Source organism: Littorina saxatilis, linkage group LG6, assembly GCF_037325665.1.
Source record: "Littorina saxatilis isolate snail1 linkage group LG6, US_GU_Lsax_2.0, whole genome shotgun sequence".
NCBI classification, from domain to species: domain Eukaryota; kingdom Metazoa; phylum Mollusca; class Gastropoda; order Littorinimorpha; family Littorinidae; genus Littorina; species Littorina saxatilis.
Window position 1 is genome coordinate 28,162,994 of NC_090250.1, and position 17,500 is coordinate 28,180,493.

At 42.3% G+C, this 17,500-nt stretch overlaps 1 protein-coding gene across 1 annotated transcript; it reads left to right on the forward strand.

Moving 5' to 3' along the window:
- The first annotated feature begins 5,880 nt into the window (after positions 1 to 5,880).
- LOC138967969 (uncharacterized) lies at positions 5,881 to 12,289 on the forward strand. Its single transcript, XM_070340531.1, has 4 exons — positions 5,881 to 5,908; positions 8,048 to 8,478; positions 9,117 to 9,293; positions 10,676 to 12,289. The coding sequence occupies exons 1-4, from the start codon at positions 5,881 to 5,883 to the stop codon at positions 12,287 to 12,289; spliced, it is 2,250 nt and encodes a 749-aa protein (XP_070196632.1).
- The last annotated feature ends 5,211 nt before the right edge of the window (positions 12,290 to 17,500 follow it).

The window sequence follows — 17,500 nt, forward strand, 5'->3', positions numbered from 1 at the left end:
GGGGTAACAGTGAACTCTTACACCGATTTGCCAGTGACACCGGGTAGCGTCACTGTATGTCAACATCAAGCCTTGGGTTTTTCAACACACACTCTTGCGCAAGGCTTCAACGAAATTATATAATTATACATTTGTTATCCTTTGTCCGTATAGCTGCTATGAAGCAATAGCACCTGATCCACTGATCTCATTTTAAAGGCACAGTCATGTAAACGACTTGGATAGCCATCTGAGAGATTTAATTCACATGGAACTAATAAACAAATCAAATAAAATCACATTAACTTTATTATTTCAATCTGATAAATAGCATTGGTGGCGCATAAACATGAATACAAACGGAAGACTAAAACAGTAAGATCAATTTACTGACAAATACGATTCTTATATAACCAACAATCTCGCTGAATACAAATAAACTTCCCAAAAGGATGTGAATCTAGCACACACTCTCACACACACACACACACACACACACACACACACACACACACACACACACACACACACACACACACACACACACACACACACACACACACACACACACACGCGCGCGCGCGCGCGCGCGCACACACACACACACATCCATCTGTATATTGTGCATGTATTAAATTATTTACAGTAGTAGTACAGTTGCAGTAACAGTTCTTTTCCACTTCGTAGCTTTTATGCTAAAAATGTCAAATGTTCGTACTGTTTGCTTCTCTGCATTGTTTCATTTATCAGGTGACATTGCAAATCATCATCGTTATCATCAGCATCAGTATTTGCTTGTTACCACAGATATGCCATCACATTGGCATATCGCATATGTACTGTCATGCCAAATGTCAACCAAATCGGCCGATCAACACCGGACTTATATATGCAGTCAAAAATGTGACAGCCGTACGGACAGAGACCTTTTATAATGAAAAGTTTGAAATTGATTGGAAATTGTACAGAGATTAATAATAATAATAATAATAATAATAATAATAATAATAATAATAATAATAATAATAATAATAATAATAATAATAATAATAATAATGATAATAATAATAATAATAATGCATAATAGTTATATAGCGCATGTATCCACGGTTTAACCCTGCTCAAAGCGCTGTTCAATCAAAATACTACGACAACATAACATTAGTTAATGTGCAATTACACACATATCAATGAATAACACATTGCTCCATAAAACATTATCACAAACACACGCACGGGCACACGCACGCACTACATAAAACAAATTGCACAACAATACATTATCAACATAAGCACTCACGCGCGCGCAAAACACATACGTGAAAAACTATTAGTACAGAACCCGGCGAAAGAAACTCAACTCATTCGCGCCCACTGTTGCAAGTGATTTTTCGTCCTTTTCAAATTGTCGTAACATATGAACCAGATAAGGTACATCAAAAATGAAGACAGATTCGTGGAGGATATTTGACTGTCTGTACGATTATTAAATATTAGTTAATCGTTTTATTTTTTTATATTTTTTTCATAATCTGTGTTATACAGGGTTGGGGCAGAGACTGTAGAGTACACAGACTGTGTACTCTACAGTCTCTGAACCTGCTTCCTGCAACTATGGTAACCGGGGATTTATTGCTTGGGGAACATGAGATTTATTTCCCAGGTGCTTGTGAATGAAAACTCGTGAAAATGATGACAAAATTGCTTGTTTTTGGTTAGGCAGACCAGTACACTTTTATTTTTTATTTTTTATCAATTATTCCTCTGCTTTGTTCATGGGCGAAAACTCCCACGTCTTGTTCGTGTATGACCGTTTTAACCCCGCAATTCAGGCAGTCATACGCTGCTTTCGAGGAAAACATGCTGGGTGATTGTGTGTTTCTATAACCCACCTAACTCTGACATAGGTTACGGGATCTTTTCCGTGCGCACTTGGTCTTGTGCTTGCATGTACACACGAAGGGGGATAAGGTACGTACTAGCTGATCTGCAAATAAGTTGACCTGAAAGATCGGACAAATCTCCACCCTTAACCAACCAGGCGCGGTATTCAACGTATTCAAATGATTGTTCGTTTCTGCATAGGCTTTTCACTGATCGCAATTCGTGCCAGTTGTGTCCCTTAGGCGTGGGAGAAATATAGCTTACCTTTTGTTACCTGCTTTTTTTCTTTTTCTTTAAAAACAAACAAAAATACTTCACACATACAAAAGAATACACACAGATATACCTGGGAAGTGAGATGGGTGGGATATGCGGTGGTCACACTGTTGTATATATATACAGTATACTGGCAATATATCTAGTCTCAAAACATACATAATTATGGCACTATGGGTATAAATATGTGTCTTTGCTATGGATAGTAGGAATAGGAACAACAAGTTGGTAGAGCACTGGACTTGTGATCGAGAGGTCGCAGGTTCGAATTCGGGCCGGGACGGACACGGGTCAACTTTATGTGCAGACCCAGAGACGGAAGCCATGTCCCACCCCCGTGTCATCACAATGGCACGTAAAAGACCTTGGTCATTCTGCCATAAGTGCAGGTGGCTGAATACACCTAAACACGCAGACACCTGGGTAGCGCGACTCCGTTGCTGCTAGCTTTCCACTGGGAGGAAGCGACCCGAATTTCCCAGCGATGGGACAATAAAGTAATGAAAAAATGAAAATGAAAAAAAATGAAAAAAACATTGCAAATTTACCATAATTAAGTGTTCCCTTTATTAAGGGTCTAAAATCCCTATCAGTTTAAGGTCAAAAGCAAAACTATAGGGCATGTTGGGGAACCAGACACTTTTTTTCTTTTTTTTCTTTTTTTTACGCCTAATGAAAAGTGACTGTAATAGTCGCAGTGCTCTGCTTGGCAACAGACGATTTCCAAAAAAGTAATATACTGTCGGGTTTTCATGTGTTGTGGAAGAGTTGCGTCCCCTTGTTTTTCCTGATGTTGTAGCTTTACCTCAGTGCTTCTATGGAAACAAGGGAAAGCAACTCTTCCACATCGTCAGAGACACCATTAGAAGAAGAAAAAAAAATCAAATATCAGATACGTTTAAGTGCTCGTAGTTGTTGTTTATGGGTGTCGCTCCAACGCACCTCTAACAGAATTAGGAAATGTTGAGGCTGGTGTTCAATAACTTATTTAGGAGGTATCACAGCAGCTCTCCTCATTTCACAAAACAAAACGTAGGCCAGTCCTGCTATCAGACCAATATCAACAGTTGACCCGCTGTTTCCGCGCCCACGGAGATTATATGTCACTCACGGTAAAAACAATTAAGAGCTATTTGCAAGTGCAATTTGGGTAAAAGCTATACAACGGTGTGTTTACGTCAAACAGAGATAGAAGGGCATTTCTCATTCACCCTCCTGTGTCCGGTTGGATACACTCACGGGACCTTGGGGGGATATTATATTGCTCGTCTGCTTTGTAGTGACAGTTGCTGACCTTGTTTAAGGCCCGGTCACACAGCCCGAAAGTCGCGTAAACGCATGAATCACGCACGAAATTCGATCCTTACGCGATACATGCGCGATTTGCGCATTTCATCAGTTTGTCTGATGTGGAACCTCCGTAGTTGTCCTCTCCTCTTTACGCGATTCCAGGTTTTGAGCAGCTCAAAACTTTGCTTCGCGTATGAGTTTACGCAGTATTGCGCTGTTTTACGTAATTTCTGCGTAGTTTGCGTAGTTCTTACGTGAACAATGCGCGAAATATGCGTGGAATATCAGTGATCGTTCGCGAAAATGTTGCCGCTATCGCGTTCATCGACGACTTTCCACTGACGATTAGCAGACATATGACGCATGTTTCGCGTTTGTAACACATACGTATCACTGAAAATCACTGAATTTGTTTCGATTGGCGTATGTATCTCTAAACGAACACGTAAATAAGCGCATGTAATACTTATGAAATACTGATGAATCACTGATGTATCACTAACAACTCACGTATGATTGGCGCTATATAAAAGCGGCTATTTTATCATCTCCCGTCAGGCCAATTCCTGCTGCCGAGGGGTGCACATCGCACCCGAACGTCAAGTTTCTCTCAGTCCAGCATGAACCCCCAGAGGAGAGATGTCCTAGTGTTAATGGTCAGAACTATGAGTGGCCCTGAAACGGATGAAGAATGAGAACTTGAAGAACTTGGAACAATGTGCTGCCTGCGACTGTTGAAACGGGAATGCCAAGGCGCCGCGGTTGCATCAGTTTATATATGCGCGGAACGGACGTGCGCGCTGCCGCGCATTCCTTGCGCAGTTCATGCGCGAATCATGCGCGATTCATACGCAGTTCATTAGTGATAGTGCGCAGATTATACGTGGTTTTCCGTGGACCTTTGGGTGCCTATGCGCGTAGTGTGTGGTTTGTTAGTGATTTTTGCGTGATCTTTCCGTAGTTCTTGCGCAATTCATCGGTGATTTTCATCGCGTAAATCAGCGAAAATGGTCAAATTCTCGACCGACAAGCACGCACAACCAAATTTTATGCGTGATTCGTGCGTTTACGCGACTTTTGGGCTGTGTGACCGGGCCTTTAGGGACGTTTGCGGTTTATATAGCGCACCTCGCAATCACACGCCACCAGTTACGGTCGGATAATCACTTGGTGTTATTTCCTCGCCTTCTCTGAGAAAAAAATCCAAAATGAGCAAAAGGAGTATTGGTTCGCTGTGTCTGATATACGTTTTTCTTGTGTTACTTTTGGTCAAACGACATAATCTGCAAATGTCAACACAGGGACCTTCCGCCGTGCCGTCGTTTTTCGATAGGGTAGCCGACGTCTTTCCAGACTTTGAACACCAGGTGGTAGCACTGCACACAGAGTTGTGCGGAACGAGCTGCAATTTCTCTCACACAGGCGCCAGGCCATTGAAAGCTCGAGCCTGTAGTTCATGTGCCTGTGACCACCTGTGCCTCATCTATGACGACTGTTGTCCTGACGTGCAGCTGTTGGACACCATCCAGCTAGAGCTGCTAAACTTCACTCTGACGCGCCAAGAAATGAAGGCGATGACTGAAGACAGAGACTTGTACACTTGTGAGATATCTCACATGAGACCAGATATTGAAGAAGCCGACTACAACTTTTTTCCTATGATCAATTACTGCCCGAGGACCGATTCGAGCAGCAGGACAAACTCCAGTCAGATGAAGAAGGGGGGGCCATTACCGGAGTTCACGGCCGCGGAAGAGACGGCAGGATCGCTGGAGTCGAAGTGCGAGAACAGAGAGATGTCCGAACACTAGGACTATCACAGACCCTTGACGTCGAGTCACGGGCTGGTGTACCGGAACAAGTTCTGCGCCCAGTGTCACGGAGAACACACAGACAATCTCACTGATTGGACGACGGCTGTCACGTGCGATGCTAACCTCCTGCACTCTGTCACCTCTTCGTCAGGTGAGCATAATTACAATACAATACAATACAATAATCTTTATTCATCTCTAAAAGAGAAATTACAAGCTTGACTGTGTGTCTGTAAAATCAATCAACCAATCAATCAATCAACCATGCATGTAGTAACATTCACATCGCATATTCACATCATATCGTTACACGCAAACATTGTACCCACACACTTACTAAAATAAGCCTAAAAATAGAAGCAATGCATTGCCCGTTATACAAATTATATCACATTATCACCTTATCACATTTTAACCGCATTATCTTATCACATTTGTATCCTATAAATCAATATAACTAACAACAGAGAAAAACAACTGATAAAAGGATGTAAAAATTATGCCGTTGTCAGAGCGACAGCACCAGCAACTATAGCGCCCCACCTGAGAGTTGAAGATGTGAATTGCAGATGGAATGAATGAGTTTCTGTAGCGTGTGGTTCTTGTGTATGGCTGTCTAAATCTTAAGCTTCTGTACATGTCCATCCGTCTGCTGTCAAGTTCAGGTCTGAGTGGGTGGGTGTCATCGGTCAAAATCTTCTGTAGCCTGTCAGTCAGTCGTCGTTCCTGCGTTGATGCAAAAGTGTCCTGCTTCCTCCCAACTACCCCACCTGCTTTCTTAATGAACTTCTCTAATCTATCCCTGTCCTGCTTGCTGATGCTGCCACTCCAACACACGGATCCAAAGTACAGCACACTATTGCAGGTTGAAGTATAAAACATCTGGAGAATCTCTTGTCTAACATTAAAAGATCTGAGTTTTCTCAAAAAGTACAGGCGGGAGTGGAGCTTCTTCACAATAGCATCAGTATTGGGCTTCCATGTCAACTTATTATCTATGATTATTCCCAAATACTTATACTGCTCTACTTTCTCTACAACCTCCCCCTTAATCACTATATCCCCATGTACATATTCCTTCCTCCTATTGTCCATAATCATTTCCTTGGTCTTGCCTACATTAAGTTCTAAATAATTATCATCACACCAACCAACAAACTTATGTACCTCCCGCCTGTAGTCAGAGTCGTCATCGTCAGTCATTAGTCCAACCAGTCCAGTGTCATCGGCAAACTTTGCCATGGGGCATGAGTCGCCAGAACTACTAAAATCAGCTGTATACAAAGAAAAAAGAAAAGGAGAGAGAACTGTTCCCTGTGGGGCGCCTGTGTTCGTGCACACAGTGTCAGACACTAGGTTATCTCCCATTTTCACAAACTGAGGCCTCTTCGTCAAATAGTCCATGATCCAGAGAATGGTGGAAGCTGGAACATTCATCTTACAAAGCTTGTCTGCCATTAATTATTGTCTTTCTTTCATTTTCTTATTTTTCTTTTTTTCAATTTAGTAAATATTTTCCTGGATCACGAACTCTCACCCTTCTCGCGTACTTGTAGTAACATTTTCAATGTGTGACGACAAAGCCAGACTGAAACATGACTGTTGTTGCAGAAACAAAACCACTTTGTAACCCCTGTAATTGTAACACCTTTTTACATTTAGTCAAGTTTTGACTAAATGTTTTAACATAGACAGGGAATCGAGACGAGGGTCGTGGTGTATGTGTGTGTGTGTGTGTGTGTGTGTGTGTGTGTGTGTGTGTGTGTGTGTGTGTGTGTGTGTGTGTGTGTATGTGTGAGTGTGTGTGTGTGTGCACTGTGTGCACTGTGTGTGTGTGTGTGTGTGTGTGTGTGTGTATGTGTGTGTGTGTGTGTGTGTGTGTGTGTGTGTGTGTGTGTGTGTGTGTGTGTGTGTGTGTAGATCGATGCAAAGGAAACTACAAGGCCGATCTTCATGAAACTTTACATAAACATTCTTCCAGATATAATATCCCCAGGTCAAATTTTTGTTTTCGATAAATGTCTTTGATGACGTCATAGCCGGCCTTTAGTGAAATGTGAGGCGGCACTGTCACGCTCTCATTTTGCAACCAAATTGATTAACATTTTAGTTACGCTATATTCGACGAAGGCCGGACGTTGATATTGCATTTCAGCTTGGAGGCTTAACAATTAATTAATGAGTTTAGTCATTAAAAATCTGAAAATCGTAATTAAATTTTTTTTTTAAATCGATCCAAAAATAATTTTATCTTATTTCTAATTATTTTCTGATTCCAAAAACATATAAATATGTTATATTTGGATTAAAGACAAGCTCTGAAAATTAGAAATATGAAAATTATGATTAACATTAAATTTCGACTATCGATGTAAAAACAATTACATCTTACTCCTTGTCGGTTCCTGATTTCAAAAACATATAGATGTGTTATGTTAGGATTAAAAACAAGCTCAGAAAGGTAAAAACGAATAAAGATACAGAAAAGCGTGCTATCCTGTTCAGCGCCGCTACTAGCGCGCTTCACTGCCTTTTCCACGAGCGGGAGACGGTCTTGGCGAAAAAATGCAGTGCGTTCAATTTCATTCTGTGCCGAGTTCCATAGCTTGACTAAATGTAGTAATTTCGCCTCACGCGACTTGTAGGTTATGTGCTGCTTTTGTTTTTGCTTTTGCTTTTGTTTTCCTGTGTCGTCCAGAAGAAGCCGAAAATTCGACCTTGTCTTTGTGCTGTCTTTGTGTTGGTGAGTACCGTTTTCTTTTGTTTTACAAATGTGTAACATATATGTTTCATGCTCATTTCAGAGGCATATTTCCTCGCCCTCAATACCACAGACTGTGACGTTCGTTTCACTGCGACAACGGCCGCCGACAATCCACGCCGATGCGAGTACGTCAACAAACCGGTTATCTCCTCTTGCAACAGGACGGGCAAGTGGCGCGACTACGACGCCAAAATAGAACGCGCATGCGCAAGCTTCACATCCGTCGTAGACAGGAATTACAAGAACGCTTTCTGTTACCTGTGCAACGACGATTTCAACTTTGAAGACGCGCTATATTGGCTGAATCAGGGCCAGAGACCAGTAAACCCAGCGCGAGCTAGTTTTTACGCCTTGTTGGATCTGGATTCTCAGGATCCCAGCTCCACTTCTGCCGCAGGGGAAGGAATGGCGCGAAGTCTTCCCAATGAAAGAAGACAGTGTGAGACAGGAACGACGCTCGATCCCTTAGACGTGAGTTACTTTCAATTCTTGGCTTTGTATGGTTTTTCTTAAGATTGCCTCCCTTGTAAATTCGTTGCGGCACGAAAATAAAATAATGGTTGGCAGGTAAAAGGGTATATAATTAATGTCAAGTTAAATAAATTTAACTGCAAAATATTATGAATTATGACTGATGAACTTTCGATTGTTGTTACGTTCTTCCGGTCAGTTAATTAATCTGTCTGTCTGTCGCGCGCGCGCGTGTGTGTGTGTGAGTGTGTGTGTGTGTGTGTGTGTGTGTGTGTGTGTGTGTGTGTGTGTTTGTCTCTCTCTGTCTCTGTTTCTCTCTGTCTCTCTCTCTCTCTGTCTCTGTCTGTTTCTCTCTCTCTCTCTCTCTCTCTCTCTCTCTCTCTCTCTCTCTCTCTCTCTCTCTCTCTCTCTCTCTCTCTGTCTTTCGCACATAACCAGCATGTATCACACACACACACGCACACGCACACACACACGCACACGCACGCACACACACGTACACACACACACACACACACACACACACACACGCACGCACACACGCACGCACACACACACGCGCACACACACACATACACACAAACACACAGCGCTGAGAGATACAAACAAATGTTAGCCAAATTTCTATTTTTGTCCAGTGCCAATGCCGACCGCAAAGCTGTGCGGAGGGTTTACGCCCTGAGGGAGACAACTGCACACAGGTCTTCGCTGCCACAAATTACTTTGGCTTCAGAGTTTGCTCCCGTTTTCAGTTGACGTCACGAACGCCATTTGATTCCGTCGACTATATAGATTTTGCGATGAGTCTGGAAAATGTAAGTGCACTTTATTTTGGATGAATAGGATAAAAAGAATGTTTGTATTTAACCTTCGCCCGACCGGGTTATCGACTACACACGGAAGACATCGTGGGGCAGTGCGGACCCATGCTTCTCAAAGAAGGAAAAATATGGATACCCTTCCGTAGACCCATGCTTTCCAAAGAAGCAAAAACGTGCATCCCCTTCCGTAGACGCCGTGGTTACATTTCCGCGAGAAGTAATTAAATTAAATTATTAATTTATTTATTACCGTGCGGACTAAAGCTTCTCAAAAAAGGAAATACGTGCATACCCTTCTGGTGACGTCGTGGGGCCGTGTGGACCCACATTGTTATTGTATGGATCCTTCTTTGAGAAACATGGGTCCGCACGGCCCAACAATGTCTTCCGTGTGTAGTCTAAATTTGACCTTTGTTTTTTTAATTACTTCTCGCTGAAATTTAATGAACTTTTAGGACATAAGAGCTTTTTAGGTGCCTGAGGCATTCTTAAAAGCTCATTAAAAATGTCCAACTAGTTTAAGAGATCTTTGCAATTAAGCACCCTTCTGGGTCAACACGGACCCACGACCACCGGCGAAGGTTAATATAGATGTGTCCTGTCTTTCTGAATGATTCCTTCTCAAATTTTGTCTCAGTGTGTGTTTTTACCACTTATGGTCAGGGTTTTAGTAACATATAGGACACGGTAGGTTGAGTGTAAACAGCAGATATCGATCACGAAATTTTAAAATCGACGCCAGTGGATCAAAACCCATTGATATTCCGGCGCTGCTTGTTATTTCTTCCTTATACTGTCCCGGATCCCCTATCCTTACAGTCTGATGTTGATTCTGGATGTTTACCTTTCTCTTGGTCAAGAAAAGCGAAGCGAAAGGCACGTGCAACGTACCTGCTTTGAGATTGTTGTGTGAAAACTTTTAAGCTGTTCATATTCATGAGGTCAGGTAAGTGATTGGCTGTACGAGGTCATGTGGATGAGGTCACGTCAGCCTGGGTTCAATTCCGTCTCCATTTTGTCTGATCATTCCAACCTATTCGCAAGTTCCCTTTGATACTGATTTTGGTTGAAATTAGCTGGTAATAAAACCATTATTTCTAATATGCTGACTGTTAGCAATGATAAAAGACATGTCCCGAAAATTATAGCAATATTCGCCTGTTGGCTTCTGTTCATATACATTGCCTCGAGATGTCTGTTATCACGTACTAACAGTCAACGTATTAGAAATAACTAGTTATATATATACTGTGTGTGTGTCAGTGTGTGTGTCAGTGTGTGTGTGTGTGTGTGTGTGTGTGTGTGTGTGTGTGTGTGTGTGTGTGTACGTTCGTCAGAAAATGTTTGTTTACGCCTTGGTTCTTCTTCATCCACAGATAAGTCTGTCAAACATGACCGTAAAAAACACAGGAACGTTCCCCCAGCTTGCTTGTGAGGACAACAGAAGTCTCACCGTGGACGTTACCACGGAAATACACAGCACCCAGTTCATGCTTCTCAGAGAAATGGCTGACTCTCTCACCGGGGCGTTGAAAGCTTACGCCTCGGACAGATCCAAATTGCGTCCTGCTAACGTAACGGTGATCACTCCAGCGCCAGGCTGTAACGGCGACTCTGATTGGCCCAGCGTCATTCCAGACAGCTGCCCCACAAAAAACGAGTCGGTGGCTTTGAAGCCGACTGGTTTCGAAGGAAATAGCGTCCCGTTACTGGGGGTGAACAAGTTGAGCTTTTCCACACTACACAACACCGCCTTTTGTCCTCGCGTTAATCTTACACAGGAGGAGTTCAGAAACTTCAGCGTTAGACTCGCCCAGATGGAGCTCGTTGAGAGTAACATTACTTTTGACGTTACTCGCGAAGGACAAAGAACTTTCTATCTCCTTTGTGTTGAAGACTTCCATAAGATTCTCCTTCCCGATGTGTGTGCGATCAGTCCAGCTCAACCGGGCACGACAGCACCGCGTGTTGACTTTGAGGACACGTGGACATCAGTGGGCGTGGTATCCATCGTGTGCACGTGCATTTCGCTGGTCAGCTTGCTGTGTGTGATGGTGACCTATCTGGCTCTACCCCCGCTAAGAGCGGGCACGGGTCTGTCCACGCTCGCCATGACCTGTCTGCTCTTCCTGGCTCAGGCGCTGCATGAGTTTGGTCTGGAGCAGTACGAGATCCGTCAGCTGTGTCTGGTGCTGGCGCTGCTCATCCACTTCTTCTGGCTCTCTGCCGTCTTCATGATGACCGTCTGCACCCTGCAGCTCTTCTTCTCCATCATGTTCCCGATCAGAACCAGGCTGGCCCTGAGCTCAAGGAAGCTGCTGGGCGTGTCTCTTGTATCCTCCTTCTCTCTGTCAGCAGCTGTCATCGGTGCGACCGTCCTGAGCAACCATCTCATCCACGGAGACCCGGGCTACCCAGCCGAGCATCTCTGCTTCATCCACAGGAGCCTGTCTCGACACCTGGGCTTCGGCCTGCCCCTGGGCCTGGCTGTGACTCTCAACGTCGTCCTCTTCATCATTACCGTCGTCCACATCCGCAGACGACCTCATCTAAGCAGCACTAAGAAGGACGACGTGAGCCTCGTGGCTTGTTTCCGGCTGTCGGTGATCACTGGGGCGTGCTGGTTGTCGCTGTTCATGCTGGCTGTCCCCGGCACGCGGCCCTGGCTGGAGTACGTCGCGGTGGTCTTGCTGGGATTTCAGGGTCTGCTGCTGGCCACCACGCTGCTGCTCAACAAGAGAGTCTACAACCTGTGGCGTCAGCACTGCTCCGGTTGTAAGAAACCCGCTGCCTCTCAGCATGTCATCTCGCTGCCGAGCTCTAGTCAAAACGACAAGATAACACAGCACGTGCAATATAGCAGCTGCCAGTCTGCTTCAACTGGACCGTCCAACAACAGTTCCAGCATCAATTCGGATTTGAGGAACAAGGATTCGTTGGCACCGGAGGAGAACTCTCACCCCTCTGAAGCAAAAACCTCAAGACTGTGAATGCAAGGACAACTGCGTTTATTGGGAGCTTAGGATTTTGTCTTTAACAAAAACAGGTTTTTTTTAAGATTCAACGCAGGTTTCTGTATTGCAAAGAGCTCAGAGGAATACACTGGTGTGGAAAAACAACTTTAATGCTCAGAACTGCCTAGCGTCTGAGCAACTTCTCCTTTTTATTATGAGAATGTTTGATTTCCATTCCTTGTAAACTCATGTCTCTGGCTTATGAACAATAGTCTGGACTGTTTTATACATCTAGAATTGTTTATATTAATACTGTTACTGTATCTCAATGTTTGATGTTGTTCTACGTCATGTTTTACGTTTGTTGTCGTATACACATCACACACAAAATTCTCTAGCGATAATAAAGTGTTTTATGTCTATGTCTATGGTGTTTGTTTATGCAACGTTGTCCTGATATCAAACTTAGCCTTGAAAATACATATAACATTTAATACTTGTGACTTTATCTTTTTATGAGTACGCTTTCAGTAATTGTGCTTCTTTTCGTTTACCTTATGGTAACACAATGTCATAATGCCTTCACTGTATTCATAAGGAAATTTAAGGTAGCACTGCTAGCTAGATTTTGACCAAAACTTGATTTTATTTGGTTATCTAAAGTAATGTGATAATAATATTTAAAATCATTTATCTTTTCAATGCAGTTTGAATTGTAAGCCTGTGATTAGACATTTTCTTGCAATAAGCAATTGAAATGAGTGAGGGGTATGCCAACAATGACCTTTTTGGCCGCAATTGTTCATGATCTGCCAACAATAGATGTTTTGGGTTACCCAATGTGATTATGACATTTAAAATGCTGAATCATTTATCTTTCAAATGCAGTTTGATTCTGTAGCCTGTGAAAAGCCGTTTGCTTGCAATAAGTGATTGAAATGAGTTAGGGGTATACCAACAATGACTTTTGTTGGCCATCATTTTGCATACTTTGCCAAAAATCACAATGTGCGCCTGTTTTTCTCTCCATCATAACCGTTTTTGTTTTGCAAGCAAGTTTCACCAAATTTTGCACACTAACTTGTAGTATCAGTATTTTTGGTGTGTTCTATCATAACGTAGCTGTCATTCACTGTTCGACAATGTTGGGGATTCAAGCAGGTAAAAAATGGTGCCTAAAATACCAAATATTTGGCGCGTCAGAAATCTGCCAAGTTGTGTGAGGTATAGGAAGTATTCGGTAGAACACACTTGTTTGTGTGTTTGTTTTGCTTAACGCCCAGCCGACCACGAAGGGCCATATCAGGGCGGTGCTGCTTTGACATTTAACGTGCGCCACACACAAGACAGAAGTCGCAGCACAGGCTTCATGTCTCACCCAGTCACATTATTCTGACACCGGACCAACCAGTCCTAGCACTAACCCCATAATGCCAGACGCCAGGCGGAGCAGCCACTAGATTGAAAATTTTAAAGTCTTAGGTATGATCCGGCCGGGGTTCGAACCCACGACCTCCCGATCACGGGGCGGACGCCTTACCACTAGGCCAACCGTGCCGGTTATAGAACACACTAATAATAATAATAATAAAACATTCTTTTATAGCGCTGTTCACCGCCGAATGGCAGTCTCATGGCGCTTTACATTAGACATTAAAATTTAACATTTTACATATAAAAAGTTTTCTCGTAAGAAATAACATACAAGCATTAAAAACAATTCATAGACAACGACCACTTATAGTTATACAAGATAACCTAGACAATTTTAAATAGATGAAAAAACACGTAAGATAAGTAATAGACACATAGTTACACATAAAAAGTCTGACAATAGAACAGAACTCACATAAAAGCGTATAGATCTAAAACAGAAAGAAGATGTAACATAGACTGTGGGGCAACAAATTAAACAACTAACAACAGGCATACTGTATTATAATACTACATTAGGACTTTTAAACCCAATACACACTACAGGAGTAATCCCTGAAAGCATAATGACCAAATATGAACTTTAACCTACATACAGTTTAGCATGCGAGGTTGTTTTCGGCAAGATCTTTAGTATGTTTTATATGAAAATTGCTTTCATATATTCAATCCACGGTGAATGCTAACAAATTCAATTTCTGAAAAGTGTGATGTTTTTTGATGATGTTGTCCACATTTGACATGAATCTATTGATGTCTACTTGAAAAAGAAATTAAGTGAAACTCACCAATAGGAAGCAGTGGTAACTTTATAGACCTGTGAGGTTGCTCTCATGGGAATTTGTTTGGTTTTTCTCCGTGGGATAACCGAGCTGCCAAATAGTACGGCGCTCCTTTTGTTTTTTTAGAAGTTTGAGCGACGACTGCAGACAACTAAGCGTACATTGCAGACGAGTAAGCGTCTGTCCTGTTTAGGCAATGTGCATGCATGCCACCACAGACTTGTTTGTTGTGTTCTATAAAGAGTGATGATGGTTTTGATAACTACAGTCTACTTCGTTTATAACGTCGCCGGATATAACGTCACCCCGTTATATCGTCACCCAAACACCGGTCCCGGCTCAATTCCTTCTTTCCAAGACTATTTTAACCTCGGATATAACGTCACCGGATATAACGTCACCCAGTTATAACGTCACTCATCCATGTCGGTTATAACGTCATATCAATCCCCATATGCAGCAGTTTGCATGGTGAACGACTGTCAAGGCATGTTCATTTACCCTACACGTGTCACAAGTTTTGTGTGTTAACGGTATTCAAGTTTTTCCGTTTTCCCATTGTTAGAGGCCCAAGGAAAACTAGGTTCAAGGCATAATCATTTTTGCTGCATGCGTTTTGTGAGTTCCTGTTCGAGGTTTTTAATCGAAAGAAAAATGTTTTATTTCATTTCGTTTTGTGAGTTCCTGTTCTATGTTTTTAGTCAGTAATGAAAAATGTTTCATTTCATTTCGCTTTGTGAGTTCCTTACTTAGGTTCCTCAGTGTTCTAGGTTTTTAATTAAAAGAAAAATGTTGCGTTTTGTGAGTTCCTGTCTTGTACAATTTTTTTTTTTAAGTTTCATATCGAGCATCAGGGCCGGACGAGAGGGGGGGGGGCTTTGGGAGCTTTATCCCCCCCCCCCCCCCCCCCCCCCCCCCCCCAGCCAAAAAAAAGAGAGAGAGAGAGAGAGAGGAGAGAGAGAGAGAGAGAGAGAGAGAGAGAGAGAGAGAGAGACTGAGAGAGAGCTTAATAATAATAATATTGCAAAAAGCCGCTTGTGGTGCTATTTCTTTATTTTAATGACTTTTTTGTGCAAAACACTAAGTGCAGTGAACCGACAAATTGAGAAAAGTGATACTGCACTTTTAAAGCACTATTATGACTCTACTTGGAAAGCCATGGACGTTATATCAAGTGACGTTATAATGATAATAATAATACAGTAGTAGTCTAACGAGTATAACGTCCCGCTCACTAAATGTGGTGGAGACGGTGGATGGGGGAAAGGGGGTAACTATGAACCCAAAGTTGTTACTACCAGAACGATTGTGCGTAAAGGTGGGCAGCCACTTTGCTGTTGACGAGAAACTTCTTCGTTAATAATAATATACAAGTCAAATAGACAGTAATTACGTATAAGGACCCATGAAGTTCTCGTCATTTTTATTTCTTCGGACATCAAGGACAGGTCAAGACTAGCAGAATATGAATGAACGACAGCCATGTGTGTGTGTGTGTGTGTGTGTGTGTGTGTGTCCTTAAAGCTAATAACGTCGGACACTATAATTAAAGACTAAGCCATGATTGTCGACGGAACCCGACGGAGCTTGACACTCCCACACTAGCAACCTGTCTCAGACTCAGCATGTAGCCTACAATACTGTACGTTGATACGATTGCCGAATATCGGGGAACATTTTGTGTATACAATTTTTTATTCCCCCCTCTGCTTCTTTACCTCTGTAAACTTGTAGGGGTAGTTATTTTTCGATAATGACCCAGCAACCAAACAAATAACGACCCAGCAACAGCCTGAATCCTCGATAGTGCAATGGGTTGAGGGGTTGTTCTGTTTCGGTACTACTTTTTGCGACTGAAAAGTTCCGAACGCTCTAATGTACGAAGTATACATTTCTGGAGCAAACGATACAAACATACCGCATTTAAATTAACAACTACAGGCCTGAACACACGAATCTCCATATAAAATCCATGAGTTCGGTTGTTTTCTGAATCTCATCTGCCGTGCTCAAGCCGTTCATCACAAGCAATTTCCCAAGGCAAGTAACTCATACTTTGTCTAGCGACAAGAGTAGTTCCCCTTCTTTTCACTCAGTTCCTTCGACAACAGACTGCAATCCGACGGTCAGTTTTCAACAATATTTCATTTAATAAACAGTTCACACGCAACCAAATGCACACATCTCATCAATTTAAACAACATAAAGGGGTTTCATACACTATTTTCCCCAGAAAACTGAACTTCATACAGTTTTTAACGTTGGAACACGGTTGCAAAAGTTCGTCTGCTAGTCCCATTTGACGAAAAAACATTATCCTAAGCGATACCAAAACATATACAGAACACACAATATCTGCCTTTGCTGCCACAGCAGAATAACAGCATATCTGTGTACTTGATTTTAGCCCAAAATAGGAAAACTGACAAGAAGTGTTAACAAAATGGAATGATTTGCACGGAACTATACAACCGCGCATTAATCGATCGCCTGCGCAGGTTGACTGGTTGAGAGAATAGGATTCGATCAAACTTTCGCAAAAAAACTCCTCTTTTCTTTGAATAACTGAAGAAAGGAGGAATAAAGAGGTTACACACCTCGTCTCAGTGATATAAAAAATAATGGTCTCAGTTCGCGGTCATGAAAAAGCTCGCTAAAGCTCGCATTTTTCATGATCCGCTAACTTCGACCATTATTTTTGATAATCAGTACTGAGACTCGGCATGTAACCTCTACGTATTCATGGTCTAGCCAGGTTTTGGAAATACGCAAAGAAGAGAATAGTCCACAATTCTATATATGAGGAAGTGAATTAAAGATTATTGTAATAAGTTAGTTTAAAACTTACAACAATATGTTGTTGTGATTTTTAAACAACACTAATGTTGCGCTTTCCATTTCTGCACATAGTTTTATTAAAACAGTCAGTACTTTAGAAAGGGACATAACTCTTGGACTCCGGATATAACATCACCCGCGCGTAAAAGTGACGTTATAACCGATGAACCGGATACAGCGTCACCGCGTATAA